The 24,275-nt window shown below is 39.6% G+C and overlaps 1 protein-coding gene across 3 annotated transcripts in view; it reads right to left on the bottom strand.

Annotated features, from left to right (window-relative positions):
- Arhgap15 (Rho GTPase activating protein 15) overlaps nt 1-24,275 on the bottom strand; it is a 627,570-nt gene that overhangs the window by 5,994 nt on the left and 597,301 nt on the right. For 2 of the 3 annotated variants that reach the window (XM_021155709.1, XM_029472910.1), the window contains one exon: nt 1,852-3,175. In XM_021155709.1, coding sequence (XP_021011368.1) covers nt 2,992-3,175 — 184 coding nt within the window. In that variant the 3' untranslated portion in view covers nt 1,852-2,991. Of the gene's footprint in view, nt 1-951; nt 1,098-1,851; nt 3,176-24,275 lie in introns of those variants that run through there. The other variant, XM_021155710.1, reaches the window with a different exon arrangement.

The following is a 24,275-nucleotide window of genomic DNA, read 5'->3' as shown; positions in this document are numbered from 1 at the left end:
AGAAATAGAGACACATGGCCCACGTATAATGCAGAGCCCTAGTCACTGTGAGAGAATAGATGTCTTCTCAAAGTTTTTTTTTTTTTTTTTTTTTTAATCTCTTGACCACTAGGACATTTAGAGATGCTTTGTCCAAGTTGTTCTGTGGCTCTTTTATTTACTAACTCACAGTGGGTCACCTTTGTCTACAAGAAAAGTTCTGAATATTTTGGCTCACATCTAACCTCTGTAGTTCTGTCTTCCAAAATCACCAGGCATATTCTTCCATCTCTAGTTACTGATTTTCTCAATATTTTCTGGGGGCATCAGGTCTTCCCCAATCCTGGTCCATGTCATTCCTCATTCCTGCTGGGTGCACCTTCTGTATTTTTTTTCCTGGTCTAGTAAACCTCATTGATTAGTCAAAATTCGATAGAACTTCTCAAGGTTATCTCAACCGTGCAGCCCAATCGGACTTCCCCAGGCACAGCTTGTTTCTTATGTTTTGTCAATGTTTCTGTAACTGGCACTGCTGATCTATTTGAGCATTTTTATGTGTAGGTGTTGAATCCTATGGTGAACGTGGTTACCCCATTGGCAAACATTTGTGATCTTGTACTGGATAGTAACTAATCCTTAGGCATTTGTCTTCCTTTCCTACAATACACAGGGGAGTAATACTTAAGAATGTGTTTTTTATGACAACCATATCCTTAGTGCCTAGAATATGACCTAGCTCAGACCAAGTGGGTAAGAAGCCCTCACTACCTGTACTATGTATGTGTGTGTGTTTATGTATTTGTTGTTGTTTTAATGGAGAATAAAATCTCTTAGTGCTTCAACCTAGTGAAGAAACGGCTTTGACACTCGGGACAGTGATTCTAGACATTATGCTTTTCTGAAATGCCATAACCTTTTTATGCTTTTAGAGTGAGCAAGTGAGATACTGTGATGGGCGTGTTGGCTCAGTACCTTGGAAAGGTCTCCCTCTAGAGAGAAAACATGTTCTCTGATGCAGTGCCCTTAGTAGGCAGGAACAGGACACAGCTGGGGTCTGGATCAGGCTAAATCCCATCTGATTGGAAATCAAGAAGCTGGTGCGTTTGAAGATTATGAATCTGGAAAGCAGCAGAGAAAAGGGGATGTAGATCTTTGCTCAAAGCAGGTAGTGCCATTTCTCTTTGGCTTCCTCTCTGGTTGAAGCTTCCAGGATATCTTTAAAGATGGATTCGTGAAGACACAGTGTTTTAATACTGGAAGTTCTAACCCTGTTTTTCTTGTTTCAGAAAGAGAAATAATTAACGTCTTGGAAAAGGCTTCATTGAGGCTGTTATAGCATTAAGGAAGACTAGAAATGAATGACAGAAACCCATGTTTCATGTTTCTCTGTGTTTTATTGAAAGGCACAAGTTTTATGTGTAAGAAGCTTTTTCCAGTTTAGCCATTCTGCTGCTTCACTCTTACTGATGTCTTTAGATCATGGGGTTCTGTTTCTTGTGACTTCCCTTGGCTTTGTGGTGTGTGCGAATACATTCCACTTGATGCAACCACATTGAACTATTCAGTGTGGCTGCTTCATAGTTCTTGGCTATGAGCTCATGTACTTTTACTTAGGTACTTTTACTAAGACAAGCATAATGGGTTCCTCCTCAGGCAAGCATCCTCAGGCATCTCTGTGGATGCTGGTACTCCATGAACACCTCTTAAGTAGACTTTCTCATCCTTGAATGTCCCATCCATGTTACAGCCTATGCCTATGAGTTCAGCACTGTTCTTACTATCTTCTCCTGGATCCGTGCTTCACATCATATTATTCACGTGCTTTATTTATTTATTTTTTTATTTTATGGACAAACTCATAACCGGACTTACTTATCACACTAGGTTAGTTTTATTCATGCCACATGAATTTATTAAAAAGCTCTCAAACACGATTTTACGTTTTAACAGCAGAACTCTTTCATAAAACGGCATGAGATGTGTTCAGATATTACATACTTTTCAAAATATGGCAATATTTGATATATTCTAGACAGCTAATCCTTTGTTTATCCATCATAACCGAAAGTAACCATCAAATGGATAAAACAATATGAGTCTAGTCAAGAACTCCTTAGGCCATACTGATACAAGAATTTAAAAATAGCACTTTCTGGATGGATTTAGTGTACCTCATCAATAAAACATCCTTCAAAACATAATAAAAAATCTACATAAAATGACATTTTGGGGAAAGGGAAGATACACAGTTTGATGAAAAATCGAAATGGAACAGAAATGCAACCCCTGTATAAAATAAAGATTAATCCCTTTAATTTATAACATGGTGTGTTTGTGGAACCACAATAGTATTCACACACAGAGAGAACAGCCCAACAACAAATCTCTTCAGCTATCCTTTTGTTCTTCAGAAAAGTTGCCACTCAGTGTGTTGTGTTTGCCAAGCTCACCTGTCACTGAGCATCATTGGATTGGACTTTTGAAAGGTGAAAAGGCTCTATTTTGATCGAGAACATAGATGCCTTCTTCCCACTTGTGTTCTCTCTGTGGATGCTTAGGCATGTGCGGACCTAGCTGGTGAGTTGCTGCAAATGGATCTTGAGATGGCACAAGTGTATACACTCACTCATCCTTACCCACAATTTCTCTACTTACTCACACAGCTGCACATCCACCATAATATACCTCATGGCAAGGAGCGGTACAAGAGCTGTGTCTTAATGCTACCTTGTACACATCATTTAAGAATGTGAGACACTTATGATGTATTTATAGAATGCTGAAAAAAAAAACCCAACACCCAAGGGGTTAATGTAGAACACATATAGGAAAATATTGTCATTTATTTTATTTGAATGTTTGGAACTTAAATACAAAATCATCACTAAGTTTTCACAAAATGAAGCATCTGTCGCTTGGAAGGAAAAAATATTTCAGAAATATGTTTACAGAAATGTAAAAATATTAGGCATCAAGACAGATGTGAACATACTCAGTAGCTCGTCTCGGCTGTCAGTCTTCCTCTGAGCTGAAGATCTTATCATACTCAGTCAGCATGAACTCTGCTATCTGGTTTTGGTATACCATGTGGACCGCTACATTCCCTGACTCATTTTCCGCTCGCAGAAGGGTGGGTCCAAATACAATCCCCAAGCTTTGGGTGGACATGAGATTCTGGGAGGCTTTGGCCACTATCCTGTGGAGAAGAAAAAGAAACAAAGAAAAGATGCCATTGGAGTTTAATGTGACACTGTGGCTAGCTATGTAGTTCCAGGAAAAAGAGAAAAGCAGAGAACCTTGCTACACTGTTTGTTCGAAGGCTGTACATGAAGTTCCGAACAAGAGCAGGGCCCTGTAGTGAACACCACTGTGTCCCACCTTAAATCCTCATTACAAATGGCTACTGTGCATATTTCACAAGTATGAATAAATATGTTTAACAGTAAAATTCTTGTGGAGTCAACAAGATTCAGCCTCGGGGGTGCTTATGATAGATGGATAATATAGGTGACACGTTCATGAGCTATCTTAGAATCCAAATTAATAACAGAAAGTATATGCATGACTAGTAATGGAAGACAGACGTAAGAACTGGGAACAAGTGACACTTTACTGACTAGAGTAAGGGAAGGGCTCCTGGAAGAAGCTAACTGGGTGTGTCTTATAGAGGAGGTGGCCTCTGGGACATTTAGGTATAGGTCAAAATTTTGTTTCTCCATTCATTTGGATGGGTGATTTTTCTCATGTCTTAATAGAATGAAGGATCAGGTAGCATTTCTAGACAGAAAGACTCCTTCTGAGGTTAGAGAGATCCTTACTCAAGTGAGGATTCCATAGAAAGCTGGATTGCCTTTGGTATATAAAGATGTTGTATTAAAGGAATGCCTGACATGGCCCAAAAGAACTTCTCAAGCAAAGCCAAACTTTCTTGACACTTAAACAAATCATGCATGGTTGATACTTCCTAGTTTCCTATCAAAATTCTGGAGTAGAGAGTTTCAAAGCTGGTAAGGCAGCACGTGGAAAGCAGGTGCTAAGAAATGCTGTTGTAGACTTCCCAACAGCCTGACCCTAGAAGAGTCTGAGTGGAAGCATTTGTTGGCCTCAGTGCTCAGTGTGGGATTTTGTTGAACTGTTTAGATCTTGGCGGCTGTCTTGTTTGTCCAGTGCTTGTCAATACAGTTCAGCGTCAGAGGAGGCCCAAGATTCTATTTACTTTCATTACTTTCCAACTAGAGTTTTTGAAGTCCCATGCTTTGGCTTGTATCTGAGCACTGCCCAGGTAAATGTAATGGAGTGCTGCTAGCAGACTATACGTGACTTACATTGTCCCAAACAACAATGATCAGCTATTATTTTAAATGATCTTAATGTGCTATTTAATCTTCATAACAACCCGACAAACACGATTCTGTTGTTAGCTCTGTTGGGCAGCTGAAATGACTAAGACCCTATGTGCACAGGGACTGATGGCATGCAGAACTGTGGCTGGTATGCAGGCTGAATGGTCCCTGCTCTTAAGGACACGTCATCTGTGAGTGTCTGCTAACACCCTTATGCCAACCTTTTGCTCCTGTGCCCCTTATGTGATTATTGAATCAGCTGTAAGAGGCCCAGACTTTCCATCCTTCACTCTACAGTGGCGATTGTCAGTTTGGTTATAGCACATTTATTGTGGGCAAAATGACTGCAATTTTGAGAGAAGAATCCAAGACATTCCGCTTCACATTTTTCTTTTCCGCCTGCTTTAAGTGGAGAACATTTGTACCTGTGAGTATTGTTGGCATGGCTACATTTCTGGAAGGGAGTCTCATATTTTTAGAGTATCAGTGAGTTACCAGAGATTTCAAATTTAAGATTTTCTTTGAAAATAAAAAGAGCTATGTCACTTTGATGCTTTGCTTTTCAAAAGGCTGTGTAGTGATATGAGCCTCCTCTCCCCACATCTGTCGAGCAAGACAGACCTCAGCTCCCCGTGGCATGGCAGTTTACCTCAGTTTGATATGTGTCTGAACCTCTTCTTGGCAAGCGTGCTAGAAAAGTCATTAGTAAGACTTATTTTAAGGTAAAAAGGGTTTTATCTTTTGCTTTTAAATGAGTGCCTTTATGATACCAACTCTAAGGACTCCAAGACAAGAGAGGTTGCCAAAGACAAAAATGGAAAAAACAAAACATAACAAGCAATTGAGTGCTCTGCAGGCAAAAGCTGCTGTAACTTTACCCATTGACAGTAAATGTCTCAGCTGCAGAGGTTTACCCAACAGAGACCGGTGCTCTTTGGTTATAGGCTATGGAGAAGGCAGACTGCCTGTGTGATGGTAAATGGCCTGGCAATGGCATCTGGGTATTTCAAGATCATTAGGGACCAGAGTCTAGAGAGTCTGAGGGAGGAGTCGCCTGATGTAAGCATGGGTTGAGGGATGAAGATATAGTTCCCAATCTACACTGTTCTCATTGCTGTTGAACAAAAATAATGGACAGGGGAGTTGAGATTAGTTGGGAGCTCAATCTGAGTTGACACCCTTAAAAAGTAAGGCCAGAAGTCAAGGCACATCCAGGATTTGGGAAGTGCAGGGGATAATCATCGCTGCCAGGAAGTGATGGGGTAACTCCATCCATTGTCAGTGAACCTCAGCTCTCATCCACAAAGCACCACGAGTGGGATGTAGCTCTAAGGAGAAAAGAAGCTGAACGAGGCTAGAGACTTTTCTCTACGCCAAGCATTATAGGTTATGGATTGATTGATTAATTGTGCTTGTAAAAGACCCTGCCTCAGATCTCAGGAAAAGGCCAAATTTAGAGGTGGGTACTGACTGAGTTTCCATAAACTGGAGAGTATACGATAGTGATTCATGTCTAGGTCTTTCCATCTCAGCTGCAGGGCTATGGTGGCGCCCCTAATGGATTCCTCCTAGTGTATAGGCTCCTACCCTAGTGTTCAAAGGCTCAGCTTTGGCCTTTATGTACAAATGAATAAAAAACAGGCATCTTATCCCAAACCTGTATTCTTCAGGTCCGTTCTCCACAAATTCTCTGACTGATTTTGATAATGCTAATCGACGAGAGCTTTAAAGTGATCTGGTTCAATGTAAACCCTTCAGAGTAACACAGCTTTATATTTTTACCATGTCTGGATTAGTGCAGATTACATTTTGATAGCTGTTTCTTAAATTAAGAAAATCAAGTCACTTGCTATGCCTTCTAGAAAAACAAGATGGAGTTAAGAGATAAGACAATATGGATTGGTATTATATGAAATATGTGCTAATTAGCTTATTACCATTATTAAATGCATTGTGTGTGTAAGGGAGGAAGGGAGGGAGGGAGGGAGGGAGAGAGGGAGAGAGAGAGAGAGAGAGAGAGAGAGAGAGAGAGAGAGAGAGAGAGAGAGAGAGAGAGATGTGTGTACAGTTTATTTTCTGAATAGCAATGAAGCAGTAGTTAATATGTTGAAAAAGCAATCTAAGAAATAATGCTGAGGGTAAAGACCAATATGTGGTAGAAATTACTGACTATTTAATCAAATGATTCATATTGACAGACAATAGGCTCATGCTATATTTTAAATTACATTGGACCCCGTTTTGTAGACTGTAGGGGCAGACACTTCTAGCAAAGAAGGCTTAGAAATTAGGGGTACCTGGCAAGAGTCTTAGCTATTGTAAATTTAGTTACTCACAAACAAACCCAGCCATCCCTACTTTGCTAGACTCCTGAACAGTCAAGGGGCTGCTAGAGAAGCACATAGAAAGTCAGTCAGTGTTTCCAAATATAATTAGAGTATTATGAAAAAGTATCTACATGTCACATCATAATAGCGTTATCTTCTAGTTTCCTGGGTGACTAGATAGGAATTACAGCTGAGAGCCTAACTAGTAAAGCATATGTAAGAATAAAGTCTAACAGAAACAAGAAAAAGTCTGTATGTACATTGTAAATCTAGTGTACATGGAGGAAAACAGAAAAAGGTAGTAAGAGGTTCTTCCAGCCTCAGTTGGAGGACAGGCCATGGTTGGCAATACCTTCCAAGAAGCTCTGACTGAAGTGAGTCCCATGAAACGTCATTTCTTTCCTAGGTTTCATAAAAATGGTGCCCCAGATATGTTTTGAAGAGGATTGTGGTTTGTAAATTTTAATGCACGAAACTGGTATGAAGATTTTGAAAAGACTACGGAGATAATGGCCCCGCTTATGCTCAGCTTGTGTCCTCTAACTTCAATGATGTGCCTGGATTTATTGCCTCGGTGGCACTGAGATATACAGACAGGGAAACTCTGTCCTAGCATTCTCTGCTAGGGGTCTTGTGTGCAGTTCTGAAAATGTACTGGGTTTTACCAGGCTGTGTTTCTCTGGGTCGCAGCCTCTGTTGCCAGCCTAGAGGGAGGTGAGGTGTGTCTGTTTCCGGACACTTTCCCTCCTTAGGTGGACATATTCACCATCCTCAAAGACTCCACTGGCAGGGTTGCAAAGTCTCAGTTGTAATTTAACCTGTTTCCAGAAAAAAAGATGAAAGACATCCATCCTTTATTACTAGACACAAACTAAATTGCAGAGAAGAAATATGAATAAGAAACGCAAGAACAAAGATATGGTGGAGAGATTAAAGTACTATGAACTGGTGGGTGATTAGGAAGGCAGAGAAAACATTTAGCTCTTCTAACAGTATTTTGGAATTTCCCTGATCGGTGTTTATTTGCTATTAATTTATTCCCAAGAAATCCTAACAGCAAAGATACAAGCAGCAAGAAGAGCCCAAACTTAACCTGATGAGCAGTTCTTCTTTAGAAAGACTGAACAGAACCTGCTTTGTCCAACGGAGCCTAATAAAGACATCATTAAGATTTTATTACTGTTTTCTGAGATAGCAATTGATACATGTTCATTGTAGGAGCAATGCTTACACCACCGTGTTAAAGAAAAGGTTTATAAAATCATGGAATGGCTCACAGTTATTGTTTCAGAGGAGCAGAGAAGAACTCCCTTATAGCACTATAGGAAGAGAAAACGGGACCACCAGTCCTACTCTTTGTCAGGTGCAGAAGGAAGGAGCACGATCCATGCAGTTGGATTATTAAAGAAGCAATCTGTACTACAGAGCAACAGACATTAGACCCCAGGCCCGAACAAGACAGCAAGACAAAATAAAACAACAAAAATAAAACAAAACAACAAAACCCACCAATCACCCAAGCAGCCAACCAAAACCCAGAAGTTCTCAGGAAAGTCTTTTACTTGGTAGGCTTTTCAAAAAAAGTGCGCAGAATCTGAGCTAACTGAAAGACATTTCTTGGTTGCATATAATCACACCCAAATGACTCAAGCTGAAAGAGGGACTTGGTAGAAGACTAAAAGTTACTATGGAATTAAGAAAAGCAACATGTTTAATAGTAGCACAGATTCAAGCAGATAGCTGATAGGTGGGCGTAAACTTTGAAAAAATTATGTTATGTTATGTTATGTTATGTTATGTTATGTATGTATGTAGTGTGTGTGTGTGTGTCTGTGTCTGTGTGAGAGACCAACTGCAGAAGTTTTTTTTACACTAAACATATCGGTCTTGAGGATCAAATTCAGATCATCAGGCTTGGACACTCACCATCCTGAAAATTTCCTTTTAAGTTTGTGTTTTGCTGTTACCATGGTGATGTGTGAAGGCCACAGAAAGCCGCATAACTTCCCACTGGACAAGTTTCCAGCTCTGGAGGTATACTGCTGTGACCCTCTTCCTGTCTGAGAAACTTCCAGAGGGTGTTACTGGATTAGGGGAGAAGGTGGTAATGAACGTATTCCTGCCATCAAGCCACACACCTGGTTTGCTAAATGTGTTTCAGCCACTGCGTGTGAAATGTTAGTTGTAATTTTGACCACTTAGTGAAGAGAGGCAGTTAGAAATAGAATCAGTCTTCAATATGCTCAACTTATGTTTCTTATGTGTTGTGACTATTTTGAGGGGATACATGCTAACCATATGCTTGCCTTCCCCCAGTTTGCACAAGCTATTCTGCTGCCTCCCTTGGCCTTTTATAAGACTGGGGAATTTGCAAAACTCCCACCTTCTCTCTTAAAGTCATAGAGCATGTAAGAAGAACGCTCAAATGTAATGAGAGCTGGAGCATGCTTACAGAGCATTTGCCTTTAGCATCAGTGTGTTCCAGAGTGATCATTCACATTTGGTCATATGTCAATCAGGAAATCAATTGGCTTAAACTAATTGTAGTCTTCAATTTTATATCTACATACTATATCATTATTAGTTTCCAAAAATCAGCTCATGACTAGCATCTCAAGTGGGAATTATTGCTATATTCTGACATTTTTGCTTTTAACTAATCTTTAAAGCCATGCATATATAATTTTTTCAAAGCACATTATAGGGAAAAAACCAATATGGCAATTGCCTATTGATAGGTAACACAGCCTGCCTTTTTTCATTTATTGACCTACTTTGCATTAATTTCAATTCAGAAGATTGAAACACTTTCAATTATTCACTTGCCTCATATTTTTATTGATCAGACATTACAGAGAAAGTCTAAAGCACCTTTAAAATAATATTCAAATTGTCTGATAGGATGTCAGGAAAGCAAATTTAAAAATGAATAGCCACGAGCTTCAATTAACAACATATTTCTAGTTATGTATTTTGAAAGATATCAACAATGATAAATAAAACAGGCTGTCAAAGACACAGCCCTGCCACTCTAAGTAGCAGAAGGGAATACCAGCGATGCTGTTGTTGAACGCCTTCACCGTGCTAATCACAGTGCCTCAAGTATGCCAGTTATTTCAAAGCATATTTTAAAAGAAGCTTCAATTTTTTTCTTTAATTGTACAGGAATGCATTCTATTAGGGAAAATGTTAAACTTTTATGAGTACAATTCTTTGTGTGTATGCATATGTGCATGACATGTGTGCACATTTGTGAGTGAGTACAGTTATATGTGTGCTACAGTGTGCATGTGGAAGCCCGTCCTCATCTTTTCCCATATTTGAGAAAGGAATCTGGCTATTTGCTATTTGAATTTGAAGCTGGCTGTCCTGGGAGCATCTGGGCATCCTGACTCTGTTTCCTATCTCACCATAGGAACATTTGGGTTCTAGATATGCACACTGTAACATCTGGGTTTACATGGGCACTGGGGATTTGAGCACAGGACCTTGTATTTGTGCAGCAAATTCTTTACTTACTGAGCTGTCTCACTCACCCACAGCCTTAATTTTAAAAAGTGTTCCTTAATAACCTACTATGTACCGGGTGCTGCTCTGAATGTTGAAACAGTTGCGGTGAGTAAAACCTAATACGAGCTCACACAACCAGTCCTCCCTATTCATAGATTTTGTATCTGGAGATCTAGCCATCCTCAGGTGGAAAGCATTTGACAGAAAAAAAAATTACATTTGTGTTGAAAGCATATAAAGTTTTTTCCTGTACATCGACCATAAACAATGTGCCGTAACAACTATTTCCATAGCATACTAGTTATATTTGGTATAAAAATAGTATAAAATAATGTGAAGTATACTGAAGGATTGCATAGATTGTGTGCAAATACTGGACTATTTTGTAAGACCTCAACATCCACAGGCTCTTGTGGTGTGCCGAAAATAATCCTCTAAGAAAACTGAGGGGTGACTAGAATCTTGAGGTGGTGGGGGTGGGGGGCAAGAAACAACCAAGCACACATTACTCAATCGATAATGTTTCAATCATGAAATGCTTTACAAGAAAATTAAGAAAGGAAGGGACTAGTTCTTGTACTGATCCTTAGCACTTTAAAAATCCCACTGACCTATGAGTCTATTCTCAGAGATTTGTGCTTCCATCCCATGGGCTGCCATTTTCAAACACTACTCAGATAGTTTCAAGTCCCAGCGAGTGGTGAAACATGTTGTCTTTAGCAGACAGGATGCTGTTCCTTGGGAGGGAGAGAAGATTCCAGGAAAGGCTTAGCAAGTTCAGTGCTGCAGGACGAAGCTGTGCTAGCAGTTCTGGGAGTAGAGAAAGGCACAGTGTGGCCAATGGACTGGGGAGCCAGGCTGTGGAGGCAGGAGGTACTCCAGAGGGCCTTGGAGAGTCTTAGTAACCATAAAGATTTTAGTTTGAAGGGTGATGGGGATTCTGTTCTTAGGTTTTGAAATAAAAGGGCATTGTCAGTACTTAGAGAAAAAATGAGTATATAATGTAATTGCTGTATTTGCAGAAATACTCTTTCTACAGTTCTGATGGCATTTCTCACGCCTAACATCAGCAATTGCTGTGCCTTAGATGTGTAGTGATTATTGTTTTGTCATTATCTCATATGGTAAAATGGGTGTACACTAAGAATTTAGTACTGTAAAGTTAGTAAATAACAACACAATCTTATCCTGCACTCTTTCTTAAAATTTTGGAGTTATTTCTATAGGAAGTGGCTTTCCTTTTGAGCAGGTAAACTCACCTCACCCCCACCAGCTTGCCACCGCAAGTACTTGGCACTGTCTGCAGAAAGCTTCATAATTGGGTGAAGTGGGGGAACTCTCCTTTGCCTGCAGCCTTCAATGGACAGAAGCTAAAGGTGCAGGTAGCTCATACACACACAGAACAGCCTCCTATCACACCATCTGTCTTAAGATCACATGCACTGGTGGTGGGAACCCTATACTCAATAGGAGGGTGCCAGTCCATCTCTCTCACTGCCCATGAGAGCAATTGGAGAGGCATATGAACCATGCAACACCGAGATCTACTCCCAGAAATTTGATAACAAGAAGTTTGGGACAACCCTTGACAAACAAATGTCTCAAACAAGTTCTCAGGTGGTACAAGTCCATGCTGTGAGAACAAGCACTGATCTCCATGGCAACGTGTGTGAGGGCCTTGTGATTATTACCTGGTGTATTCTTTAAAATGTAATCACTATGGATGAAAAATGGCCTGCTATTTTCCATTCCTTCAACTTTAGATACTTTAGTGTGAACAGTGGGAAAGAAATCAACAAATGCAAATGACCTTGTATACTTTTTCCTTTGTGTCTATTTCTTGCCACCTTTTTTTATTGAGACAGCATTATTTTATGGTTGTTTATTTAGTCCGTTTCATTTATTTGTATAAAAATTATTGTATAACTCTTAAAATGTGCTAATAAAAAGCAACTAGGAGTAACAAGTAAAGCCTTCCCCTGTTTCCTTAAGAAATAGCCGGGCGTGGTGGCACACGCCTTTAATCCCAGCACTCGGGAGGCAGAGGCAGGTGGATTTCTGAGTTCGAGGCCAGCCTGGTCTACAAAGTGAGTTCCAGGACAGCCAGGGCTATACAGAAAAACCCTGTCTCAGAAAACAAAAACAAAAACAAAAAAGAAATACCATCATTGTAGCTATGATTAACCATTGGGTGTGGCTTCTGGATAGTCTTCTAATGACCCACGATTTACCTACCATTATATATGATAATAGATATCTATATATGATACTTGTATAATATACAGCACACATATAAAAAGTTTTCCTTTAAAAAATAATGAAATAGTAAGATTCAAACACTCTAGAATTTCCTTCCCTCCCTTTATTCTATATCATAGGCATCTTTCTAATTCAGAACCCATAAAATACTGCATTCTTTTTTTTTTAAAGTCATTTCATTTCATAGCATGGAAACACCTTGAGTTATTTAAGCATTCCACTGCTGGTGGCTCTCGGATTGTTCTGTTGTTTTCGGTCACGGACAATGGTGCAATGAAGAGTCTTTTCTGTGTAGATTTCTGAGATCTTATGTATTGAGAAGATACATTTTTTCACCATTTTTATTACACATATAGTTCCTGACTTTTTGTTTCTTGATTTTATTTACTTTGATGTTTCTGTAGTTACACATGATAGCATTCCTTCAGCAATTTCTATCATTGTTGTTATAAAATTCAGGCATATAGAGATAAGATACAGAGCATCAGTCTTGTCTTAGGTTATTTTTTTTAAATGATGTCACTATTTTTTAGCATGCTCCCTAATTTATCTTGATCTAGTTTGGTTTAGAAATGTGATGACAATATAAATTTACCCTTCGGGAAAAGGATGCCAGCAAATTATTGAATAATCCACTCACTACCAAATGATTTGTGACACTTTTTTTGTGTGTTTATTTTTCGTATTCACAGCCACTCATACCTGCATATGATCGATCTGGATATTTTGAACTATTACTCGGCTATTTAAACCACTATCATGTTATTAGGTATGTTCCTCCTCTCACTCTTCTTTTCGTCATAACTGAAAGAAAGCTTCCAGATGAACTTTCAGATGAGGGGACTGAGCTCTGGGCAGATTGAATACTTTGATCAAAGGCACCAAGGAAAAGAGGTAGAACTGAGGGTAAGACTCGAGTCTCTACTACTCTGGAATATAGACACGTCCTGTGCAAATGACTAAGAGCCCATCTTTTTGAGTTTGAGATATGAGATCTTTCTAACAATGAGGCCTGAGGAACACTTGAGGAAGGATAGCAGACAGTTAAAATGAGTTGCAACCAGCAAGTTTCCCTGGGTGACATTTTTTAATTTTTCAGATTCTCCTAATTTACATTCAAGGGCATAACTACCCAAAGGAGAAGGGCAGGAAGACAGAAGAAAAATGAAACTAGTATGAATAGTCTTCTCTCCTAAGTCAGAGATGTTTAAACTTTGGACAGCCACCGTCTCTCACCTCAATTGGAAATGCATTGCTGGTATAACAACAAAGCGTTTCAGCTCCGATTTTCTTTAGGCATCTTCCCTCAAACTTCAGGATGGTTTCAGTCATCTCTACGTGAGTCTCCCAGGAGTAACAGAAGTTTGCCCCACTGCCTAATGACTGATGATTTCAAGATCCTACTTTAGAGTTAGAGGAAACATCTAGAAAATGTATCATACATTTGGAATATTTTCAGGAAGCAAATGTTCATAAGAGTGCCATTATTTGCTACATGAGTGTCTTTAGTCTGGGTTTCTATTGTGGTGAGGAAATACCATGACCAAAAAGCAAGTTGGGGAGAAAAAGGCTTATTCTGCTTACATGTCCAGATTGCTGTTTATCACTTAAGGAAGTCTGGATAGAAACTCAAACCGGACAGGATCCTGGAGGCAGGAGCGGATGAAGAGGCCATAAAGGAGTGCTGTTTACTGGCTTGCTTTCTCCTGGATTGCTAAGCCTGCTGCTTTCTTATAGAACCTAAGACCACCAGCAGAGGGATAATACCACCCACAATGGGCTGTCCTCCTCCCCACAATCACTAATTGGGAAAATTCCTTACAGCTGGATCTCATGGAAACATTTCTTCAACTGAGGTTCCTTCCTCTCTGATGACTTTAGCTTTTTTCAAGTTGACACAGAAAATAGTGAGTATGGAGTTTTTCAAATGAACCTGTTGAAATGCTAGTATGTGCTAGTCACATTTTCTGTGGACTATCCAGTGCTGAACATGGATCAGCATTAATTAAGCCCACAGAATAATGTACCTCATTTAAAAGACATTAGTGGGAAACATGGGTGTTAAATATTTACTCTTCAATGTTTGAAGAGCCCAGGAGGAAGGTTACCAGTATGTAGTAAGAATTTGTTAACCTCTTATTTTTTCCTTATTATGTAAGTGAAGGGAGCTAGTTTGCTTCCCACTAGGGCACCTACACAAGGTCTTAGCAGTCTGTGTTTGGCAGAGGTTATCTCCTTGTTTCAGAGTTCTTTTGGGTAGCTGATAATCAGTTGCAATTTGAGTATTATCATTCTTCATTCCATATTTTTATTTTATTTTCTCCAAGAAAATAATTTTTAATCCTTTCTATGGTGACTGGACTTTAATGGGAGCCTGTAAGTTATTGGGTATCAGGAAGTCATTAAAATAATACACTCCTAAAAATAAGGACTTAGGACCTAAACTGGTGCTTCGTTTGAAGCCATGATGGTGGGAAAGCAAACTGCCATGATATGGGGGAAAAGAGGGAACAAGGTTTCCTTTGTATGAAGACTTAGTGATGTGAAAATGAGATGGTTGGTTCAAAAATGTCGTGAATTCTTATCAACATGGATAATGCAATCAAGTCAAAATAAAAAAAATCACTAAAAATCCTAACCCCTTAGAATTTTACATCTTTGAATATCTAATATAGACTTCCCTGATAAATCCTGGAAAGCTATCAGGAGCACTCATCAAGTAATTAAATATTTCATGCATAAAAGGCCCATATTCCCTGTAGCAGTAAATCTCCAACCCCAAAAAGCCCGGTTAAAGAAATCACAACTCAATTAATAGAAATACAAGCTACATGCTTAGATTGGGCAGATCGACCACTACAGTACTATTATTCCCATCTATGAGATCCCATATAACTTGTGGTTTCTGCAAGCCATGTGCTTCTGATTCATCTTCCTTCCACCTCCTCCTCCTCCATCGTCCTCCTCTCTCTCTCCTCTTCTCTCCCTTTTCCCCCAAACTTTTCAGCTTCACCTTTCCTCCTACTGCCCAATCACTGGCTCTAGCCTTTATTTGAAAGGTTAAGATGGGGAGAAGGTTCACAAGTCACCTGTATTCATGATTCACTCCTAGTCTGCAACCCATCCCAGGAAAGTGAAATTAGCTTCAAAACATAAGACCAGGGCTATCCACAATTCCCCATCAAAAGAAATATTCGGCAGGATGTTTGAGATTTCTGTACTAGATGACACATTTAGTGACCTTTGAAGAATGGTTTGTGCTCCTGGATTAATGTCTAAAGAATAGACATTCTTGAAAAGTTGTAGTATTATTTGAGATAAGGAAGGCTAATGTAGACTAAGATTTCTGCCCAGCATGCCTTGCACTTCTTGCTATTCTCTAGGATTTAGCAGAATCCATGGCCTCCATTTAGGTTGATACACTGGAAAACCAGAGAAAATGCATTTGATTTTTAGCAATCCTGGTGTTTGAATAGCAAAGAACAGTGCCTATGAGTAGCACAGTTGGTGGGTAGAGAGATGAGCCAGGCTCTTCTACTAGTCCTCAGATGGATTTTCTGGGCAGGGAAGGAAGACCTGAGACATCAGTGATAGTAACAATCCTGACTCCTTCATAGCCTTCTTATTGACTGGGTACAAAGGCTGTTAGAAGTTTCAAAGAATTGGAGATAAGACACAGTCACAATCCTTTCTTTCAGAAATACCCAGTGATATAGCATGATTCTATGGCTGGTACATCAGCCACAGTTACATTGAAATTACTATGTAATGGGCCCAAGACAGTTTCACACTCTACTGTGTTGCATTAAATCTGGGATTGGAAGTTGGGGGTGATAGTTGAAAACTGCTGAGGTTGCAAAAGCTAGACACTTTATTCCCTGCTAAAGCTAGACACTTTATTCCCTGCTAACCTGCCTTGTTGGAAGAATGTAAATATCTTAAACACCAGGATGACCTATTTGGCCATCGACCAAGATTTGTGATTGGATCACAGTAATAGGTACTTAATAAATATTTGTTGAAATATTATATAAACAATATAAACAGATGCCCTCCTTGGGCACCCTGATGTACACAGCCATTCAGAATAGAAACAAATCCAGAAACATCTAGAAGGCAGTCATCATTTATTTGGAAGAATGGGATCTGGAGAAAAAATTAGATTTAGTTATAGTATACAAGGTATATTCTTGAACAACCAAGTTTTATACCTGTCATACATACTGAGAAAATAAGAACATGGAAGTAGAAACAGAGATTACTAATTTTAATAAGACTTAGGCATTCATATTTTTGTTATGTGTGAGTGCCTGCATTTATGTATGTGGACCTCATGCATGCCTGGTGTTTGTGAGGGCCAGAAGAGGGTGCTGGATTCTTGTAATTGGAGTTAGAGGCAGTTGTGAGCCACCATATGGGTGCTCAGAACACACCCTGCTCTCCAACACACTCACTCCTACTTCCTGGCCCTGGCATTCCCCTGTACTGGGGCATATAATCTTTGCCAGACCAAGGGCCTCTCCTCCCAATGATGGCCGATTAGGCCGTCTTCTGCTTCATATGCAGCTAGAGACAGGAGCTCTGGGGGTACTGGTTAGTTCATATTGTTGTTCCACCTATAGGGTTGCAGACCCCTTCATCTCCTTGGGTACTTTCTCTAGCTCCTCCACTGGGGTCTGTGTGTTTCATCCAATAGATGACTGTGAGCATCCACTTCTGTATTTGCCAGGAACTGGCATAGCCTCACAAGAGACAGCTATATCAGGGTCCTGTCAGCAAAATCTTGCTGGCATCTGCAATAGCGTCTGGGTTTTGTGGTTGTTTATGGCATGGGTCCCCTGGTGAGGCAGTCTCTGGATGGTCCTTTTTTCCATTTCAGCTCCAAATTTTGCCTCTGTAACTCCTTCCATGGGTATTTTGTACCCCATTCTAAAGAGGAATGAAGTATCCACACTTTGGTCTTCCTTCTTCTTGAGTTTCATGTGTTTTGCAAATTGTATCTTATATATTGGGTATTCTAAGTTTCTGGGCTAATATCTACTTATCAGTGAGTGCATATCAAGTGAGTTCTTTTGTGATTGGGTTACCTCACTCAGGATGATATCCTCCAGATCCATCCATTTGCCTAACAATTTCATGAATTCATTCTTTTTAATAGCTGAGTAGTACTCCATTGTGTAATGTATCACATTTTCTGTATCCATTCCTCTGTTGAGGGGCATCTGGGTTCTTTCCAGCTTCTGGCTATTATAAATAAGGCAACAAGCACTCTTAACCACCAAACCATCTATCTCTTTGGCCTCAAGGGCTAGAATATCTTTTGACCTTGATAAGAGGTTGAAATTATTATGTTGGGTGGGACTTTATAGTCTGAAAGTCAGCCCACCTTCCTTGTGTGACTAATCCTGTTGCCATATCCTTCCCTCCTCAGTGAATAGATGACAATTAAACCTTGCATGTTGTATTCTCTCTTACTTACTCTCCACAGGGAGCAGAGCCCATGATTGCTAGCTCCAAGAGTGGTGTAAGAAGGCTAACAATAAAATTAAGATTGGGGATTGCTCATATGCTGTTCTGTAACAATGAGACAGGCAGTGGTGACAGGTACAGAACCTATTCATGAGCAAGATGATAGCCTGATTGCTAAAACTCTTACCAACAGTGAATTGGGGTGTTATACTTGTGGAGAATGGCTTTTGTTTCACATGAGCATTTGCAAATAATAGTGGGGAATTCCTGGAAGTGATTACTAAGTACCAGTGAAAGTCCATAAACCATTGTTTATAATGAAAGTAGTTGATATTACTCTGGAATGAGAGTTGACTGAAAAAGAGTGATCTCTGTAGATACAGGCTCACTGATAGCAAGAGAATTGAAAAGATACTGATGTAATAGGGATAGAGAGATGGGGTTTAATTACAAGAAGTCAGGTAGCTGTAATCTTGGTAACATGTAATGGGGCTTAAGGAGCAGGCAAGGTGACTTGACTTACAGAGAGTCAAGACGTAGTAATAGGATATGGGATTCTCAGGAGCAACAGGAAGCTAATAAAGCTGCCCTTCTGAGTGTGAGCGCAACACATAATCACTGGATTTTAGTTGCTTTATGGTACTTGAACTTTTGAGTCCAGGGACCAGAAGCCAAGGCTAAGAGTTGTCATCTATGCAGATGTAATTGACTCAGATCAAGTTAATAGCTGAGGTAGGCTTGGAGTTGCATAGAGGAAATAGGGACGATATGTATGGCTTTTAAATGGGACTTCCTAAACCTAATCTCCTAACCCTAACCCTAACCCTAATCCTAACTAACTCTAATCCCCTAACTCTAACCCTAACCTCCTAACCCTAACCTCTAACCTTAACCCCTAATCCTAACCCAGACTGAGGTACTTGCTGTTTAGGTATAGCTCTGTTAATGACTGAGGTAGAAATCCTAATCTGGTCAATAGGATTTTGTACTGGTCATGAATGCGGGAGTGGGTCACTACACTGGGACAATCACCATGTTCTAAGGAGCCAATGGATGAAGGATAAAAAGACCCCAGGGTGCATGGTGGAGGGCTGAGATGATGGGGTAGCTCAGGCTAGGCTTAGCTGCTTAGTCTGTAGTCCATCCTTCTAAAGCTTTCATTTCCAAGGTTTTCTCAGTAACAGAGGCTTCCTGTCATCCTGGGGGAAATGGTTATCATATTCATATATATATGAATATATATATATGAATAATATATATATATATATATATATATATATAAAGAATGGATACACATTGAACAAACAGTGAACTGTGCATGGCCTGTGATGAGCTGGTGTCTCTGTTCATACCTACTCTGAGAAGTAGGTTTGTCTCCAAGCAGTGATTCTCAACCTTTTTACTGCTGCAACCCTTTAATATAGTTCCTCATATAGTTTAATATAGTTCCGTGACCCCCAACTATAACATTATATCATTCCTACTTTACACCTACACTTGCTACTGTTACAAATCATAATATAAATAAATACCTGATATGCAGGATATCTGATAAGCACAAGGATCGTTTGACACCCGAAGGGGTTGTGATTCACAGGTTGAGAAACTCTGGTCTTCAAGGAAATCTCGAATGTCTACACTCGGTCAGCAGATCAGCCTCTATCTAGTGTTGCCTCAGCTGAGGAGAGGCGATTCAGCCCAAAGATTCTTGGAAGTAGCCTTTGACCAGTGCGTGAATGCAGTGAGTATATAAAGGCCAAGCTGTTTTGGATTTAGGAAGGATTGTGGTAGCCAGGGGTTCCAGAGCCTCTACAGGTTGTCTGGGCTTTGCTGAGCCCATGTCACAGTTTGAGTTTTCCCTCTTTCCCACTCTGTTCTATTCTCTTTCCATTGGCAGTAATAGATAGGTATTGCCATGTTAAGTACCCCTTGGGGTGGTCCCCATGAGCATGGGAATCAGAGATATTCCAATAGAAAGGAAACTTGTGAAAGAAAAGACATGAAAGTTCATGGATCATCCACTTCCTCACTGTATTCATGCTTTATGATGAGTGAAAACGGCACAAACATGGTATATCTGTAAAGAAATTTATAGTTTCCAAACTTGCTCAGGTCACCATAGAGAACACATTCTTGATCCAGCTTGCCTGTTAGCATTGTCTACGGACCATTCAAAAGCATGTCAGTTTTGGGGGCTCATCCACAGCAATTCTGTTTCGAATGGTCTATAGTGAGCCTGATGTGTTTTAAAAGCTCCTGGTATGACTGTCATGTGCCTGGGGCTCGGAGGTGGGGAGAGTTATTGCTTAGGGAAAGGCGATAATATATCTGGATGCAGACTCCACACCGCTCGTTCTCCAAGTGCTAAGCATGTGAGAGAAACATTTTAGCAGTTTGCTGAGCCTCAGACTCCACTTCAAAAGTGAAGGTAATGGCAAACATGTCACCATGAAAAATTTTTGCAGGTTAAAATGTAAACCTTCGTGGAATCCCTCTGAAGTGGATAAAAATGTCACTCTCATCTAAAGGGCTTGTATTTGCTTCTGGGTACTGTTTTGTAACAAGGGAAGGGAGACCGGGTCTCACTAGGAGAGCTTTGATACAGGAACAAGTTCTAGATACAGGCCAACAAATGTCTAAAAATTCTCCCAGAAAAGCTTATGTGTAGTCCCCTTGGCTCACAGCCTTTTTGGTTAAATGATATGCCTGAAAGTGACAGAGCTAATGAAGGAAAACCCAGCCATAACTCTTACCATTCCTCCCGCTTTAAGAGCTATTATTCATGCTGTTTTCATTTGTGCGCATAGTTCTTATCTCAGTCTTGTCCATTAGTCGTAAAATATAATAGGGATAAAATGGATTTTGAATTTTAAAACACGTTGTAATTATAATGTTGCTATGATTATTAAATGTTAAAATAATGACTCTCGTCCCATTAGAGCTAAGTCATTTGATTTGTGCTCTTTCAGTAAGGGCGAAACTCTGTAGGTAACATAAGCTACTTTTAAGATGACATGAACCAAGCATAAATTAAACAATGTGACATGAAGGCTGAAATCCTGTAAGCGAGCTCCAAGGGAACCGTGTTAGTGAATTTGGAATAGCACAGTGCACTGTTGCCCACTGTTGCTCTGTCTTGAGTACGCAGACTTAATGTGGGATCATAATGAAGAATAGAGTGGAGAGATGAAACCATGGAGATGATTCAGCATCGTGGGATGGTCACTCATAGTTTTCTTATGGCCTGGAAAGAATTTCACACTTATTGGAAGATATGACCTTTAAGTGTTCCTTGCTTGCCAAAAGACAAATATTTTAGAAGCCGAGTATTCACAGGAAGAGCTATCTGTTCTTTAGATTGGAGGTTACTTCAGGGAGAGTGTGCATTGCACTTGAGCGAGTGTGCGGCTGACTTCCCATTTCCAGACTTTAGGGTAAGCTCTCTTGACAGCTCTCTGATTTCTTTAACACAGAAAATCTTTAATCAGCCTAGATATGTTAAAATGTGATTTTTTTTTTTTTTACAGTGAATTGACCTGAGTGGAGTACTTGAGTTGAAATGTGTATTTTTTTTCCCCCTCAAAAGCTGACTTGTAGGGAAGAAAAAAAAAATCAGATATTCTATGATATACTTTGCCTTAGTGACAAGATGTTTTGGAGGAAATCATCCAAGCTTGAAATAAAATCTTTATTGAAAGTAATTCTACATTCATGCCAGTCAGATACATTGTCGGATTAGAGCAGATATCCCAGGGGAAAACTACGGTATATGCACCAGGCAGAGTTGATTATTTGGATCTCCTGTCATTTCTGAACTTTCTGACAATGGCTGAAGCATTCACAACCGCTACAACTCTGTTTTCATCTTTATTTTGAGAGAAAGTTAATACACTTTACCTTAACTATGCCAAATGTACTGGAAAATGACCCAGTAATAAGATATACCCCACCTACTGAATAGTATGTGTGTGGAGGGAGCATTTAGCTGTGCATTTTAAGGAAACAAACACAAGCAGAAAATGACTGAAAGATGTTGTGATTATTTTTCTGCTTGAACTTTAAGAGTTCCTTGGCAAAGCTTCTCGCGAGCTGCTTTATAGCTTCCATGTACACAGAACCAGGGGCCACAAAAGGCTTTCACTTGGAGCTGCCTCCAAATGGCAGGACAGCCTTTATTTTTCCTATTAAAATAAGTCAGATGTAAATATTATTTGGTGTCCAAAAAACGGCACAGGTGTGCCAGGTAACATTTATTTCTACTTAGAAACGAATAACAGCTTATATGTCTCTTTTGAAAAGGTTACAGAATTGCACATTTTTATTGGATATAATTGATACCAAAAGACAGAAAATACACATGATCTAAAATTATAATTATATTCTATTTGAATATAATTATATTCTATATTATATTTGAAATATCTATTCTATTCTATATTATATTTGAAAATTCACATCTTAATTTAATAGCTCGCCTTGCTTATGCATATAAAAGTGGCTTCTTTCATGTCATCAGTGAACAGAAAAAGGGGAGTGAATTGCGTTTCAAATTAATTCCAAGTTTAAGGATAGAAAAGATAAGTTTACATTGTGTGGTGGCAAGTCATAGCATAGCCCGTTGGATGAAATCTTGCCGCAGAACAAATAACATGATCTGAGATCAAAATTCCAACCTTTGATTACTTTACATTTGAAAGCTTTGTTTTTAAGTTAACAAATATCACAGATATCCTCCAATAGGTGAATAGATGAAAACTATAATATATTCATGCAATAGAATATCAGTCAGTGGTAAAAAGAATTGAGTTCTGAAGGCTCACAAACCCTTGGGGAGTTTGTGATGCTGCTGCCAAGTGAGAGAGATGACGATCCCAGGACCAGATTGTATTAGTTTGTTTTCTGTTGCTAAGATAAATACCAGGGCTACAGGGCTGCTTGAGGAGGAAAGGGTTTAGTTGGTTTACATAACCCAGGTCACACTCCATCACTACGGGAAGGTAGGGCAAGAACTCAAAGCAGGAACTGTAGCAAAGAACATGGAGGACTGAGTGTTCACCATGACTTGCTCAGCATACTTTCTGATACACCCCAGAGCAACCTGCCCAGATGTGGCACTACACCCACCTGAGCCTCCCCACATCAATTATTAGCCAAGAAAATGACCAACCATCTTGCTTGTCCCCAGGCCAATTGGATGGAGGTGTTTTCTCAATTGAGGTTCCCTCTTTGCATATGACTAGAGTTTTGTGAGTCTGAGAAAAAGCTAACCAGAATGCTGACACTGTAAAATCCAAAATTATTGAGAAAGAAAAGATCAGTAATCAACTAGAACTTCAGCTAAAGGAGAGAAGAGTTGGGAAATAGGAATGTTTTAAGGGGAGTGACAATATTTTGTATGATACCACGGTGGTGCTTACATACCATTATCCAACTGCTAAACTCCACAGACAGAGTGAATTCTAAAGTGAACTATGGACTTTAGTTGACAATGGTTTTAATATTGGCCTCATTAGCTATAATAGGATGCCCATAACTGGAATAGGAGAAACTATACCAGTGTGTGACCCCAAAGGAATGTGAGTATATGGGATACTGTATACTAAACGCTCAATATCTTTGCAAAACTAAATCTGTTTAGAAAAAATAAAATGTTATCTTGTAGAAAGAAAAAGAAGATGGTTTTGAAAGCAGATTACATCCATTTGGGGTCAGAGGTTGTTTGCCTGCTCGCCTAACTTTATGTTATCCTTGAGCCATTTGACCCTACCTTGCTGCTGTGTGTGGGGTCACACCTATCTCGGCTCCATGCCCTAAACCGTGTTTAAGCAAGCCTCTACGAGGAAGTGCTTAGAAATCGTCTTCTGAACATTTTGTTATTTGCTTTCTTGGCATTTAAACATTCAGATTGTATTACATTGTTGTTGACATGTTTTATTTTTATCTCTATTCCCTGCACATATGTTTTGTCTTTCTCAATGAGTTTGTTTATGTGCTATATTACCTTCAGCTTCCCTCCTAGATTCGGGTGCAGGAAAAAGGTGGGGCATTCCATATCTTATTGTTGTTAGAGCGTTTGCTTTATTTGTGCGGGTGGAGGTTTTTCTCCAGCTCCGCTAGTAGAAAGGAACTGGACTGAACTGAATATTTTCCTCTGTGTAGAAGAACAGAGCTAGCCACAGATAAGTTCTTTATATTTCTTTCAAGTCTAGATGAGAAAGCCACATCTGGTGGAGGGAGCTGTTGGGTTCTTGCCATGCCATTCATTTTTGCCTGCCTCTTTTTGTCTTCTACTTTTCAGTCTTTCTGAGAACAACTTACTGTGCATGACTGGAGAATATACTTTGGATGTGCAACAATATAATGTAACATTTAGGGAATATTTTTTGAG

The sequence above is a fragment of the Mus caroli genome, chromosome 2 (assembly GCF_900094665.2).
Source record: "Mus caroli chromosome 2, CAROLI_EIJ_v1.1, whole genome shotgun sequence".
Lineage (NCBI taxonomy): Eukaryota > Metazoa > Chordata > Mammalia > Rodentia > Muridae > Mus > Mus caroli.
This window is presented reverse-complemented; position numbering and strand designations above follow the sequence as displayed.